Source organism: Salvia miltiorrhiza, chromosome 3 (assembly GCF_028751815.1).
Source record: "Salvia miltiorrhiza cultivar Shanhuang (shh) chromosome 3, IMPLAD_Smil_shh, whole genome shotgun sequence".
In the NCBI taxonomy this organism is placed as follows: domain Eukaryota; kingdom Viridiplantae; phylum Streptophyta; class Magnoliopsida; order Lamiales; family Lamiaceae; genus Salvia; species Salvia miltiorrhiza.
The window spans coordinates 1,740,034-1,755,120 of record NC_080389.1 but is presented as its reverse complement, the minus strand read 5'-3'; the positions used below and the strand labels follow the sequence as shown (position 1 = coordinate 1,755,120).

Genomic DNA, 15,087 nt, shown 5'->3' with positions numbered 1-15,087 from the left:
TCTGTACGCCATGAGAAAAGGCATGATAATTTACAGCTTTAGTATGCATGTACGTATCTTTGGCTTGTGTCCACTGAGTATTTTATACTCAGCCCTGTATGTATTTATAAACGTGCAGGTTGAGCAGAGACGATGATGAGATGGTGTCGAGCGGTCTTTTGTTTTGTTTGAATGTATATTTCGAGACGCATGTCTTCAACATGCCTCTCCAGTCAGTCTTCCGCTACGAACACTTATTTTGTGTAAAGATCACAATAGGTCTTCTCTATTGTGATTCTCATATGTAAATTACATCTTTGGCTTGTGAAATCCTTTCGAGTTTAGAAAGAGTGACTTCTTTATACATTAAAATTTTCTTTCGGTTCAGTGTAAACTTTCGATCCGCTTCTACAAATTAATCCCTTTTTTTATTCCCGCTTCTTAATTCCCTCCCTTGGTCATGATTCCCCGGATTAACTATCCTTAGTTAAGCCCGGTCGTGACAAATATAACATAATAGTATTGTTACCCGTTCATGGAAATACTATTAGTAAAATTAAATCACAGAGAAATTTTAATTAGATAAATATATAAAAGTTGCACATGCATCAATGTATAAAGGATAATTGTCATTTAAAATGATTGATCTAATTACTTTGAAAATTTGACTAAGTATTAATGAATTCTTGAATTATTTTATACTGATTTTCTACGGTTTTAATTTAAGTTCTAATTCTTTTAATTTCTTACTAAAATTTTATCTATCATCTACTATTAGATATTATTTGTATGTTATACATTAATATATATTAAAAGTGTCGAATATAGATCACATTAAATTAGTACACAAAAAGAAAATATAATTTACCCATCAAAATAAAGATTTGAATAAGTTAACAAAAGTATAAGCTAATTATCATCGTAATATCATTCCAAACTCAGATAAAATAATACAGTATATATAATGAATTGAATCTTGAATATTAGCACTTTGATATTGTTTTAATATCATATTTTATTTTAATTTATATACTATAGATAATAGATGTTATGATCACCGCTTGCAGTATATCCAATTATTCTAAAAATAAGAAATGGGTCAAATTTGTATTTAAAAATATTTTAGAATTTGGATTAATTTTTTATTTCAATTAATTATCTCAATATTATTTATTGTGTTCCGAATTTTTTTTTAAATTTATGTTGGGAATAAGCTAACCATATAGTTCTTATTATAAAAAAAAATACCATTATCTTTTATACATTAAGAACAAAGGATTAACATCTACATGCATGTCATCCAATCTACTAACTACCATTAAGATATATGAAAATGTGTACGATTTGTATATTTCACTTTGTTAATATTTTGCATCACTAAATTAAGTAATTAAATTTAGATAAAGCTTAATTTCACAAACTTTATTTAATTAGTTAGCTTGATGATTTCATTGAATATTGGGAATAACCTTAAGTTATATCAAAATATTTCAATTCATTCTGATGCCTATGAGATGAACTAAAAAATAAGTATATATGGATTACTATTATGATATACTCAAAACTCAATCGATGATGGCTTTAACTAATAATTGTACATTTCTTATGTAATCATGTATTTTGGTCCTATCTCAAGTCCATTAATATTTTTTTAACTTTCAATTTCCTAAATTAATTCATTGGTTTGAGAAAATCTTTTGTGTGGAGTTATACATTCATTTTTAGCCTTCATACTTCAATATTTCTGAATAATTATAAGCTCTTGGATGATTCGTTTTGAAGATTTATTAATAAATCAATCAACTATTTACAAATCATAGAATCAAAAACATAACTATAATTTATTAAAAAAAAAGTATGATTAAGAACATTATAATTAATTTATGTTTTATAGAAACTTATTATTAAAATAATAGATGTAGTAGTAGGATACTCACACCCATTGTTGGGACACTTGTCACGACCGGACCTAAATAAGGATAATTAAGCCGGGGAAACCGTGACTAATGGAGGGAGATTAGAAGCGGGGTAGAAAGGGGAATAATCAAACAAGAAAGGATCGCATTACCATTTTTTTACAACAGGGATATTTATAAATATAACAGAGCTTTAGTCGTATAGACTTAAATAACTAATAAGTTCGGATAACTCCGACTTATCCAAAATAACATAAAACTTCTGAGTACGCAGCGGAATAAGGTTCTGATTACATGTATGAAGACATGTAACCCTAAAGTTTTTCATAGCATATAATATTGCGACAAAAGAGGATTCCACTCGTCACTTCATCACCATCGTCTACTGCTCAACCTGCACATTTAGAAATACATGCAGGGCTGAGTACAAAGGTACTCAGTGGGCACATATGCCTACTATGAAATATAATATGCTTCGTAAAGATTTAAATTGTCATGCCATCATAAACAGTACAGCAAGGGGTTTTTCGCTAAAAAGGCCCAAGCTTACTAAATTCAGTTGTGATTCTTAAAGTTCGACTGCAGTCTAAGTTCTCTTGTAATCTATCATATCTGGAACTTTGTGCCGGAGAGGTGGCCACCTCTCACGGACACTTGACCGGCCAACCCGCTAGATGACTCACGGTCACTGGTGTACACTAGCCCTGGCAGGATAGCTATCAACTGCTCAGGACCCGAATTCGATTGCATAATAACTGGCAAAGCCACATCAGATAGATATCATACCAAACATTGAAACATTTATGGCAAGACAACAGTTGAAAAAATTTTCAGTTCAATGATTTTGCAATGAAATAACTGTTCAAACATAACATTAAACTCATTTGATATATATGAAAGTAACCCACCTGATAGCAAAGCTTTGCTACAGATTAGTGACTCCTTGACGAGCTCTTATTCTTGCGCTCGACCTTTAATCCGAGAAAATAACATAAGACTTTAAATCGAGGGAAATTCTTAATTAAATGAGAATGTGTAATTTAATTATGCATGAATCTCGTATGCATGAACTATTATTCTGAGATAATAATCAGGGAATTTTTTTATTGCTAATCCAGATTATCGGATTTAAACAAAAGCTAAGTCTCGTCTCATGAAGCCGGATAATTAACAAAAATTAATCCGTTCTCTTCGGGTGTTCTAATCCGTCAATTAAATAAACCCCGTTCCTCGTAGTCAATAGAAAATAAATAAATACTTCAACTTATTCGCTTTATAACCTCATAATTAATCGGGCTTAATAAATAGGAACAAGTAATGTTATAAGATTAAATAATTAAAAGGCTCAACATAAGGTAGCCTAATAATTAATTAAGTAGAAGTGGGCTTGAATAATTAACATGAGAGGCCCAATTGAAATAACTCATCGGCTCAAGTAATTAAATAAATCTTGGCCCAATGAATTAAACTAAAGCCCAATTTGAATAGAATGCAGTTGGGCTTTTATTAGTAAACTCGGCCCAAAGAGAAATAATAAAGGCCCATATAAATAAAATCAGAGGCCCAATCAATAATTAAAATCGGCCCAATCTTACAATAAATACAACAAGGCCCAAAAATAAATAGGAGGTCCAAATTTTCGGCCCAACTCAATTAAATTAGGGAAGGCCCAAATTACAACTAAAAGAAAAAGCCCAAATCAAATAAAAGAGGAAGCCCAACTCATTTCTTTCACATTCTCGGCTGAAAGCCCTTCTCTCTACCTCACGTTTCCTCCCCATCTCTCCCCTCTCTCGTTTACCTCAATCACAGCCGCCCACCTCCCTCACTCCACCGAACCCAGCGAAAACAGTATACAGTCGCCGCACCCTTCTCCGTGAAGAGCCGACGATCGGCCCCTCTCCCTTGCTCCATTTTCTTCTCCCTCGTTTCCCTACAACATAAGTCAGCGGCCGCAGCAGCAAAACCGACCACTGCCGCTCATCCTCCTTCTTCTCTCTTTCGCTGAAAATCCAATCGAGCTCTCTCTCTCGATTCACGGCTCCGACGAGGTTGCCGGCGTCGCCGCCGCGCCTAAGCCCGGCGTTCTCCTCCCTCGATCTGTCCTCCGCCGAGGAGCCTGCCACCGCCGCTCTGGAATTCGGCGAGCGATCGCCTCTTGGGAGCGGTGCCGTTCATCTTCCCTCGTTTCAAACATGGAATCGGGCGGTGCCGGCCGCTCTCTCTCTTTCTCGGCCAAGATCTGATCTTGCCGGCGTCGGCTGTCCCTGCGCCTAGTTCCGACGCCAACGGAAGCTCCTTCGTCGTCGTGTAAGTTCTGCTCCGGTCCCTGAAACCGGTTGGTCTTCTCCCTCAGCCATTCCGCTTCCGCTTTGATGTTCCTGAGTTTCCGGCGGCTAGAGTAAGAAGGCCTACGCCTCTCACCGCGCCGCTGCTGCCCTTGGACCGTTGCTGCTGTTCCTCCTGGCGGCAGGTGAAGGCCCGCCGATCTGCTGCTGTTGTCGGAGTTCGATGGAGCAGCAAGTGTTTGCCGTCGCCATCGTCATCTCAGCTTCGACCGAACGGAGTAGCCGCCCTTCTAAAAGCTAAGTCTTTGTTCTATCTTCCTCTTCTTCTTTGTATAAGTCTTTATATAAACAATGGTGTGTGGTTTGAAGTTAAAGGGGTCTGTTCTGTGTTCCTATTTTGATAAAGTTAGAGATTAAACTAGGAACTGTGGTTTGCTAATGTCATAAGAATTCTCATCGTCTAACTCATGTGAAGAAATGTAATTACATATGAACTGATTTCTGTGTTTGTGACTTTGCTAAGTCCATGACCCATACTCATCTATACATTCAATATTTCTACTTAATCATGCTTGTTGGATGAAATGCAAATGAGATTCGAATGAAGGGAGCTTAGTATATACCTGTAATTGCTTGTTGGTTGGATGCTGTGGTGTTAAATGAATGCAGATGATGGGGACTCTTCAAGTTGGCAGAGCAATAGCTGAATGAATTCTCCTCCCTTTGGTGCTTGAAGGAATTAATAGCCTTAAAGAATTGAAGATGATGGGGAGCAATGAGTGGTGGGAAGTTTGGTGGATTGGATGGTGCTGTCGTAGGGAAAAGTGGGGAACAAAATTAATGGAAAGAAAAAGAAAGAAAAGAAAAGAAAAAAAATGTAGAGAAGAATTTATGATGTATTTTCTATGTCTCGGTGATTCTGTAACTGTAATAAAATACTGGCTTCGATTCTGCTTGATACTGTATTTACATAAATCTGGTTTTCGATATGTGATATCTCTCTAAAATCGATAAGTTATAAAATGAATCTAAATTAAATCCGTAGATTTAATTCGTTCGTTATTCTGATATCTAAATTAAATCCGCAGATTTAATTAACTTCTTGAGTCGGAAATAATTCACGACCTGAGTAAAAATAAAATCAAATTCCATCTCGCTTAAATAAATAACGTGACTTTGCTAAGTCAGTTATAACTCTGAAATAATATCATTGACTGCTTTAACAATATAAATTCAGGATCATAAACTTAATTCATATCAGGACAATAACCGTTTTCATTCACTGATGAACAAAAATAAACACTCATTACTGGATTTAAAATATATAAAAGAGCGGGTCACTACATACTACCCCTCTTAACAAAAATTTCGTCCCGAAATTTGCATATTTATTCTAAAACAGTTCGGGGTATTTCTCCTTCATTTTGTCTTCAAGCTCCCACGTGGTTTCCTCTTATCCGTGGTGTCTCCATAAGACTTTCACTGATGTGATTGCCTTATTCCTGAGTTGTTGTACTTTTCGATCTAGAATGGCCTCTGGTCTCTCTTCATAGCTCAAGTCTGGGCAAATGATCATCTCTTCTTGGTGGATTATGTGCTTTGGATCGAAAACGTATTTTCTGAGTTGTGATACGTGGAAAACATTGTGAACGTTTCCAAAACTTGGCGGTAATGCCAACCTATAGGCTACTGGGCCTATTCTCTCCAAAATCTCATAAGGTCCTACGAATCAGGGCCTAAGTTTTCCCTTGACACCAAACCTAGTTATCCCCTTGGTAGGAGATACCTTTAGGAAGACCTTGTCTCCTATTTCAAAACTCAGTTCGACGTGCATCAGCGTAAGATTTCTGTCTATCTTGTGCCTCTTTTATTTGCCCTCTGATCTGGCGGACTATCTCAACCATCTCATTGACCATGTCTGGTCCTAAAACTTTTCTCTCACCCACTTCATCCCAATAAAGCGGTGATCTACATTTTCTTCCATATAATGCCTTATATGATGCCATATCGATAGTTGCCTGGTAACTGTTATTATAGGCAAATTCAATCAACGACAGCACTGCTTCCTAACTTCCACCTCTGTCTAAGATCACTGTTCTCAACATATCTTCGAGGGTCTAAATTGTCCTTTCAGACTGCCCGTCTGTCTGCGGGTGGAAGGCGGTGCTAAAATTTAGTCTCGTGCCTAACTTTTTCTGTAAGCTCATTCAAAATCTAGATGTGAACTTCGAATCTCGATCTGATGTGATTGACACGGGTACACCGTGTAAGCGTACAATCTCTCGAACATACAACTGAGCTAGCTTGTCTGACCCGTGTGTGATCGGTATTGGTATAAAATGAGCACATTTTGTGAGTCGATCCACTATTACCCAAATGGCAGTGTTTCCTCTCTTTGTTTTGGGCAAACTGTCACAAAATCCATTGCGATGTGCTCCCACTTCCATTCTGGGATTTCCAATGGTTGTAGCTTTCCATATGGCCTTTGGTGTAGGGCCGTCACTTGTTGGCAAGCTAGGCATCTCTCTACAAAGGATGCTATGTCTCTTTTCATGCCTTCCCACCAAAAATGCTTCTTTAGATCTTGATACATCTTAGTGCTCCCCGGGTGGGCAGTATAAGGGGTATCGTGAGCTTCACTCATGATTTTATCCTTAAGTTCATTATCGTGGGGGATGCATATCCTTCCCTCAAAGAGGATAGCATTATCTGATGCTTCTTGATAATCTTTGACGCCTCCTTTCCTTACTGCTTCTCGTAGTTTTTCCATCTTCCCGTCTTTTCTTTGTGCTTCTACGATCGTCTTCCTCAAGTTAGGTACCGTTGCCACAACGCTTGCTATCGTCCCTGGTGGTTTAACCACTTCTATGCTCATTTTGCTAAATTCCCTTATGAACACCGTCTCTCGAGTGATGAGAGCTCCCAATTTAGATTGGGTCTTACGACTCAATGCATCAGCCACTACGTTGGCCTTGCCTGGGTGGTAGTTAATACCACAGTCATAGTCTTTCACTAGTTCGAGCCATCTCCTCTGTCTCATGTTGAGGTCCTTTTGCTCGAAAAATATATTTCAAGCTTTTGTGGTCTGTGAATATCTTGCACCTAACTCCATATAGGTGATGTCTCCAAATCTTTAGTGCATGCACCACTGCAGCTAACTCCAGATCATGAGTCGGGTAATTCAGTTCATGTGGCCTAAGCTGTCGTGACGCATATGCTATCACTATTCCTTCTTGCATCAGCACGCAGCCAAGTCCATTTTTGGACGCGTCTGTGTAGATCACGTATTCCTTATCAGCTGTTGGGTCGGCTAACACTGGTGCCGTAGTCAACTTTTCCTTGAGTTCTTGGAAGCTCTTCTCGCACTCCTCTGTCCAAGAAAATTTTATTCCCTTCCTGAGTAGTTGCGTCATTGGCCTTGCAATTTTAGAAAATCCTTCCATAAACCTCCGATAGTAACCTGCCTATCCTAAGAAACTTCTTATCTCATTAGGGTTAGTAGGCGATCTCCATTCGCGCACTGCTTGCACTTTTTCAGGGTCCACTTTAATCCCTTCTGATGACACAATATGTCCTAAAAACGTGACTTCGCTGAGCCAAAACTCACACTTGCTGAATTTGGCATAAAGGCGCTCCGTTCTCAACGTTTCTAGGACAATTCTCAGATGTTCCTCATGGTCTTTCTCGTTCTTCGAGTAAATCAGGATGTCATCTATAAACACCAAGACAAATTTGTCTAAGTACGGATGAAATACTCGATTCATGAGGTCCATGAACACGGCTGGCGCATTAGTTAGCCCGAATGGCACAACTACAAATTCGTAGTGGCCATACCTAGTTCGAAACGCCGTCTTAGGTACGTCTTCTGGTCGAATCTTCAGCTGGTGATAACCAGATCGCAAATCAATCTTCGAGAACACACTTGCTCCCTTGAGCTGGTCGAAGAGGTCATCTATCCTTGGTAAAGGATATTTGTTTTTGAGTGTCACTTTGTTCAGTTCTCTATAGTCTATACACATTCGCAATGTGCCATCCTTTTTCTTCACAAAAAGTACGGGTGCACCCCAAGGTGATACACTTGGCCTAATGAATCCAAGTTCCAAAAGTTCTTGTAGTTGTATCTTGAGTTCTTCCAACTCTTTAGGAGCCATCCGGTATGGTGCCTTCGAAATGGGAGCTGCCCCGGGCTCCAAATCAATGGTAAACTCAATTGGTCTGTCCGGTGGTGGCCCTGGCAGAATCTCTGGAAATACATCTGAAAAGTCCCGTACAATTGCTACATCTTCTATACTCCTTTCAGTTCCTCGTTCTCCGTGCAAGTATACAAGGTAAGCTGGGTATCCCTTATTCATCATTTTCGTTGCTTGTAGGGCGGAGATGATCATCTTTCTTCTCCCCATACTAATTATGTGGAAATGTGACGGCTCCCTTCCTGGGGGTCGGAATGATATCCGTCTTTCATTACAGAGGATGGTGGCATAGTTCTCGGCTAGCCAGTCCATTCCTAGGATTATGTCCACATCTCCCATCGGTATAACATACGAGTTGTTCACTACAATCTTGTGTGTCCCTATGTTTAGTTCTAGGTTCAAGCACACATGATCTACTGTCGTCATCCCTCCTATAGGTGATGATATACTCAACTCCTGGTCAGCTCTTTCCATTTTAAGTTTTAATGTATCAACACATGTACTTGAAATGAAAGTATGCGATGCGCCCGTATCAAATAGAAGTACAACAGGAGTATTGAGTAGCATGCCCATACCTGCCAGGTTTCCCTGGTTGTTCTCGGGCTGCTTCTGCCTCATAGCATAGGCTCTAGCATGACGAGGTTTTTCATGTTGTTTTTGTTGTCGCTGCTGTTGTTGACGGGCCTGTTGCTGATACGGTTGTTGAGGTTGTGGTTGGTACTGTAACTGTTGGTGCTGCTGTGGCTGCTGATATTGTGGTTGCTGCCTTGGGTATGGTTGGGGCAAAGCTTGGATTGCTCGCAGATGCGGAGCCTGAATAGGTGGGTTTGGTCTTGAACCCGTTCCGTGTTGCTTATTCGGGCACCGGTTTGCATAGTGCCCCTTCTGGTTGCAGATATAGCAACTATCACTGCCGGCCTTACAAATTCCCATATGACTTTTGTTACATTTGGGACAATGTGGGGCCCTCTGTTGGTTATTTCCCATCTGTTTCGGTGCGCCCTGGCTTCCATAACCCTGTGACTGGAAAACCCGTCCCTGCCATGGCCTCTTCTCGCCTTGGTTCGGGTTGCTGTTGTCCCATCTCCTCTTTCCTTTGAAATTCTGATTATGATTTTGATCATGTGGAAGTGCTGGCGCAGGTACAATTGCAAGTCTTTCTCCTGGCATGGCTGCCTCAATGTCTAACGCTCGGCTGAGCGACTCAGTGTAAGATAATCCTCCGTGGCTTGCCAAAGCCATCCTAATCTCGTGCCTCAGACCGGCACAAAACTTTTCAGCCATCTTCTCATCTGTGTCAACTTGTTCCGGCGCATATCTAGACATATCGCAGAACATCCTGTCGTATTGAGTTACCGACATCTTCCCTTGCTTTAGATTATAAAATTCAGCTGCCTTTTTCTTGCGGTAGCTCTTGGGTATATACTTGTCATATATACCGGCGTTGAATTGTTCCCAAGTCAGGTTTTCTATCTGCTCTGCTGTCATCGTTTTCATCCGTGCTTCCCACCAGAAATCAGCTGACCCAGTCAACTGAAAGGACATACAAGTCAGGCGTTCTTGGTCGGCGCAACGCAGGAAATTGAAAATGCGCTCAATAGCACGAACCCAAGTTTCAGCTTCTGCCGGGTCTCCTGTTCCGTTGAAGGTAGGTGGGTTCTGTCGCAAGAATAATTCTTCAATCCGTCGTTCTGGCTGAACAGGTGGTTGAACTAATTCAGGTTCTGGCCCTGCTTCTGGGCCTCTCTCATCATTCCGGGGAATCCTTCCCCCTCCTCTCGGACGCCCTCGTCTTGGTGGCATTCTAATGAGTAAAAACACAAATTATCAGCGCATTAAAATGCAATAAGGACATACTATCATTTCTATAGTTACTCCTTAACTCATCGAGTTCTGTTCCTGCTAAAACTTAAGCGATCATATAATTAAAACATAGCGGGACGACTTGTCGTGAAAGACCAATAAGGTCACTATATATAACATAGGGAAAATTGCCTCAATGAGGACTTTACATCATCATAAAAGTCTAGATTCAAAGGTCTATCTAAGTACCACACATGATGAACTGGCTACCTTGCAAAGTCATCATGAAAAGTACTCAGTCACAGAACGCCCCAAGGTTTCGTGTCTCCGTACTAATACTAGTCAAAATAACTAAGCCAACATAGGGGCATACAAAAGCATCGAAATGATCATCGTTTTCGAAATACACAAATAACGTCCTACTAAATGCACAAGAGATTGTCTGTATGCATTACGTGCTTGACCCTTGGGTTGAAGCATACGTGTTTGACTGATTTAATCTGATGAGTATCTGTTTATCCTTGGGTCACAGAAAATCTACCAACAGCTAGTAGATCGCAATGATTCAAATCACAAATGGCAATTAGGCAAAGTGTTTCAATAATTTGCCAAACAATTGAAAATGAATAACCATAGGGTAGAAATGAATTGACTGAAAGGTCGAAACGAAATGACCTAATAGTCTGAACCCGTTTGGCTTTTCAGATGAAGGTTTAAAATATATAGGTTTAAAGACCCATATATGACGACTACTGAGATTTTGGCCATGTGGACTGGCCAGGTCCGACACAACTACTTCTCAATCACTCGGAAATACTTTTCCGAACTTGGTAACTCTTGTTCATTGGCTGCAAAAGGTATATTTGGTCTAAAATCACCACTTTCTTCTTAACATCTTGAACATGTCCTTGAGAATATTCTAGAGCTTCTCAAACTTGGAGTCTGCCTCCTAATTTAATGCAATCCTTAAACATCTTTTATAGGCGAAATAAGATAGGTTCAACCTTACTCAACAATCTTCCTCTACATGCTCTTAATGTAGTACTTCTAGTACTTAGTGTTCATTCACATAGCGCTTAAAATGCAACCATATAATTCGAAGCACTCTCACGCCTTTACAGGAAATAGATTTTGCATCTCTGAGCATCTTTGCAAGGTATGTGTCACCACACAAAATACTAAGTCATGGAATGACCTTAGTCAATGCTTGCATTTTGGCTACTAAACCGAATGTTTAATCTAAAATGTTCTAACTGGGGAATGTCTCTGATCGACTAAAGTATGCATACTTTACCTGCTTAGTCTCTCATCATAATCTCAATCTCTTAACTTTAACATCGAACCGTTGTCGATATTTTTAGCTCTTGTTAAACTCCAAACGATCTTTAGGAACTCCTCCCGTCTTACGCACTTGTATATATTTTTCTAGTCAATCATAATGGTTGGTAACTTCTAGTTACCCATGGCACCTATCCTCCTTTCGATTTGTAGCAGGTGATCGTAATCAATAGGGATTCTAAATCATGCTCACGTGTAATATAATAGGTAATTGTAATCATAAAGGTTCTGAATATCTGAAACTGTAAGCTGGCAGTTCTAATCGCGATGCTATAACATCATACACAAAGTGTTATAACTGCATGTGAGTCTGACTCTGAAGTTCGAACATAAATCATGAAGGTTCTCTTCATGCCATAACTGGTGATAATCGAGAGTTAGTAATGAGTCTTAGCTCATTATGCGATAGCTAACTGATTACATAAGTCACACCCGTCGCTACGAGCAATGACTCACGTGATCTATCATCAAATAAGGCAATAGTCGATTCGGTGTTCTGTCACGCGTGAACAACCTGAATGAAGAACTATGCATGCTTCAGTGATTCGTGAGTGGCACTCTGCTTGCACTGCTTTCATTGGATTCTCTTCCTCTTTCTTAGCTCTTCACCATGGCTATAGTGAAATATAACTGAGTTTCTAGCTTCTATTGTTCTTCTCGTAATAGTGATCATGCATTCTTAACGCATCTAAGTTCATTGAGATATCTAATCAATCAATAATGCATAAACTTGAATGTAAGCATCAGTACATTCATATAAAACGTGAACTTCTCAATGTTTTAAAATCATTACCACCTTCTTTCTTGCTGAGCATGACGATGTGATGAAGTGATGAGCTTTGGTTGACTGACTCATATATACTAGTGATCATACTAGAAAAATGGGCTAACTCTAGGGTTCAGAGCAAATCATTTGCTCTGATACCACTCTGTCACGACCGGACCTAAATAAGGATAATTAAGCCGGGGAAACCGTGACTAATGGAGGGAGATTAGAAGCGGGGTAGAAAGGGGAATAATCAAACAAGAAAGGATCGCATTACCATTTTTTTACAACAGGGATATTTATAAATATAACAGAGCTTTAGTCGTATAGACTTAAATAACTAATAAGTTCGGATAACTCCGACTTATCCAAAATAACATAAAACTTCTGAGTACGCAGCGGAATAAGGTTCTGATTACATGTATGAAGACATGTAACCCTAAAGTTTTTCATAGCATATAATATTGCGACAAAAGAGGATTCCACTCGTCACTTCATCACCATCGTCTACTGCTCAACCTGCACATTTAGAAATACATGCAGGGCTGAGTACAAAGGTACTCAGTGGGCACATATGCCTACTATGAAATATAATATGCTTCGTAAAGATTTAAATTGTCATGCCATCATAAACAGTACAGCAAGGGGTTTTTCGCTAAAAAGGCCCAAGCTTACTAAATTCAGTTGTGATTCTTAAAGTTCGACTGCAGTCTAAGTTCTCTTGTAATCTATCATATCTGGAACTTTGTGCCGGAGAGGTGGCCACCTCTCACGGACACTTGACCGGCCAACCCGCTAGATGACTCACGGTCACTGGTGTACACTAGCCCTGGCAGGATAGCTATCAACTGCTCAGGACCCGAATTCGATTGCATAATAACTGGCAAAGCCACATCAGATAGATATCATACCAAACATTGAAACATTTATGGCAAGACAACAGTTGAAAAAATTTTCAGTTCAATGATTTTGCAATGAAATAACTGTTCAAACATAACATTAAACTCATTTGATATATATGAAAGTAACCCACCTGATAGCAAAGCTTTGCTACAGATTAGTGACTCCTTGACGAGCTCTTATTCTTGCGCTCGACCTTTAATCCGAGAAAATAACATAAGACTTTAAATCGAGGGAAATTCTTAATTAAATGAGAATGTGTAATTTAATTATGCATGAATCTCGTATGCATGAACTATTATTCTGAGATAATAATCAGGGAATTTTTTTATTGCTAATCCAGATTATCGGATTTAAACAAAAGCTAAGTCTCGTCTCATGAAGCCGGATAATTAACAAAAATTAATCCGTTCTCTTCGGGTGTTCTAATCCGTCAATTAAATAAACCCCGTTCCTCGTAGTCAATAGAAAATAAATAAATACTTCAACTTATTCGCTTTATAACCTCATAATTAATCGGGCTTAATAAATAGGAACAAGTAATGTTATAAGATTAAATAATTAAAAGGCTCAACATAAGGTAGCCTAATAATTAATTAAGTAGAAGTGGGCTTGAATAATTAACATGAGAGGCCCAATTGAAATAACTCATCGGCTCAAGTAATTAAATAAATCTTGGCCCAATGAATTAAACTAAAGCCCAATTTGAATAGAATGCAGTTGGGCTTTTATTAGTAAACTCGGCCCAAAGAGAAATAATAAAGGCCCATATAAATAAAATCAGAGGCCCAATCAATAATTAAAATCGGCCCAATCTTACAATAAATACAACAAGGCCCAAAAATAAATAGGAGGTCCAAATTTTCGGCCCAACTCAATTAAATTAGGGAAGGCCCAAATTACAACTAAAAGAAAAAGCCCAAATCAAATAAAAGAGGAAGCCCAACTCATTTCTTTCACATTCTCGGCTGAAAGCCCTTCTCTCTACCTCACGTTTCCTCCCCATCTCTCCCCTCTCTCGTTTACCTCAATCACAGCCGCCCACCTCCCTCACTCCACCGAACCCAGCGAAAACAGTATACAGTCGCCGCACCCTTCTCCGTGAAGAGCCGACGATCGGCCCCTCTCCCTTGCTCCATTTTCTTCTCCCTCGTTTCCCTACAACATAAGTCAGCGGCCGCAGCAGCAAAACCGACCACTGCCGCTCATCCTCCTTCTTCTCTCTTTCGCTGAAAATCCAATCGAGCTCTCTCTCTCGATTCACGGCTCCGACGAGGTTGCCGGCGTCGCCGCCGCGCCTAAGCCCGGCGTTCTCCTCCCTCGATCTGTCCTCCGCCGAGGAGCCTGCCACCGCCGCTCTGGAATTCGGCGAGCGATCGCCTCTTGGGAGCGGTGCCGTTCATCTTCCCTCGTTTCAAACATGGAATCGGGCGGTGCCGGCCGCTCTCTCTCTTTCTCGGCCAAGATCTGATCTTGCCGGCGTCGGCTGTCCCTGCGCCTAGTTCCGACGCCAACGGAAGCTCCTTCGTCGTCGTGTAAGTTCTGCTCCGGTCCCTGAAACCGGTTGGTCTTCTCCCTCAGCCATTCCGCTTCCGCTTTGATGTTCCTGAGTTTCCGGCGGCTAGAGTAAGAAGGCCTACGCCTCTCACCGCGCCGCTGCTGCCCTTGGACCGTTGCTGCTGTTCCTCCTGGCGGCAGGTGAAGGCCCGCCGATCTGCTGCTGTTGTCGGAGTTCGATGGAGCAGCAAGTGTTTGCCGTCGCCATCGTCATCTCAGCTTCGACCGAACGGAGTAGCCGCCCTTCTAAAAGCTAAGTCTTTGTTCTATCTTCCTCTTCTTCTTTGTATAAGTCTTTATATAAACAATGGTGTGTGGTTTGAAGTTAAAGGGGTCTGTTCTGTGTTCCT

At 40.2% G+C, this 15,087-nt stretch overlaps 1 protein-coding gene across 1 annotated transcript; it reads right to left on the bottom strand.

Annotated features, from left to right (window-relative positions):
- Nucleotides 1-7,641: 7,641 nt before the first annotated feature.
- On the bottom strand, nucleotides 7,642-13,867 carry LOC131016838 (uncharacterized). Its single transcript, XM_057945607.1, has one exon. The coding sequence runs from the start codon at nucleotides 10,174-10,176 to the stop codon at nucleotides 7,648-7,650; it is 2,529 nt and encodes an 842-aa protein (XP_057801590.1). The 5' UTR covers nucleotides 10,177-13,867; the 3' UTR covers nucleotides 7,642-7,647.
- Between the last annotated feature and the right edge of the window lie 1,220 nt (nucleotides 13,868-15,087).

Bases quoted from the DNA above. Each gene is read 5' to 3' on its own strand.
- LOC131016838 (XM_057945607.1), bottom strand. From the start codon at position 10,176: ATGCCACCAAGACGAGGGCGTCCGAGAGGAGGGGGAAGGATTCCCCGG.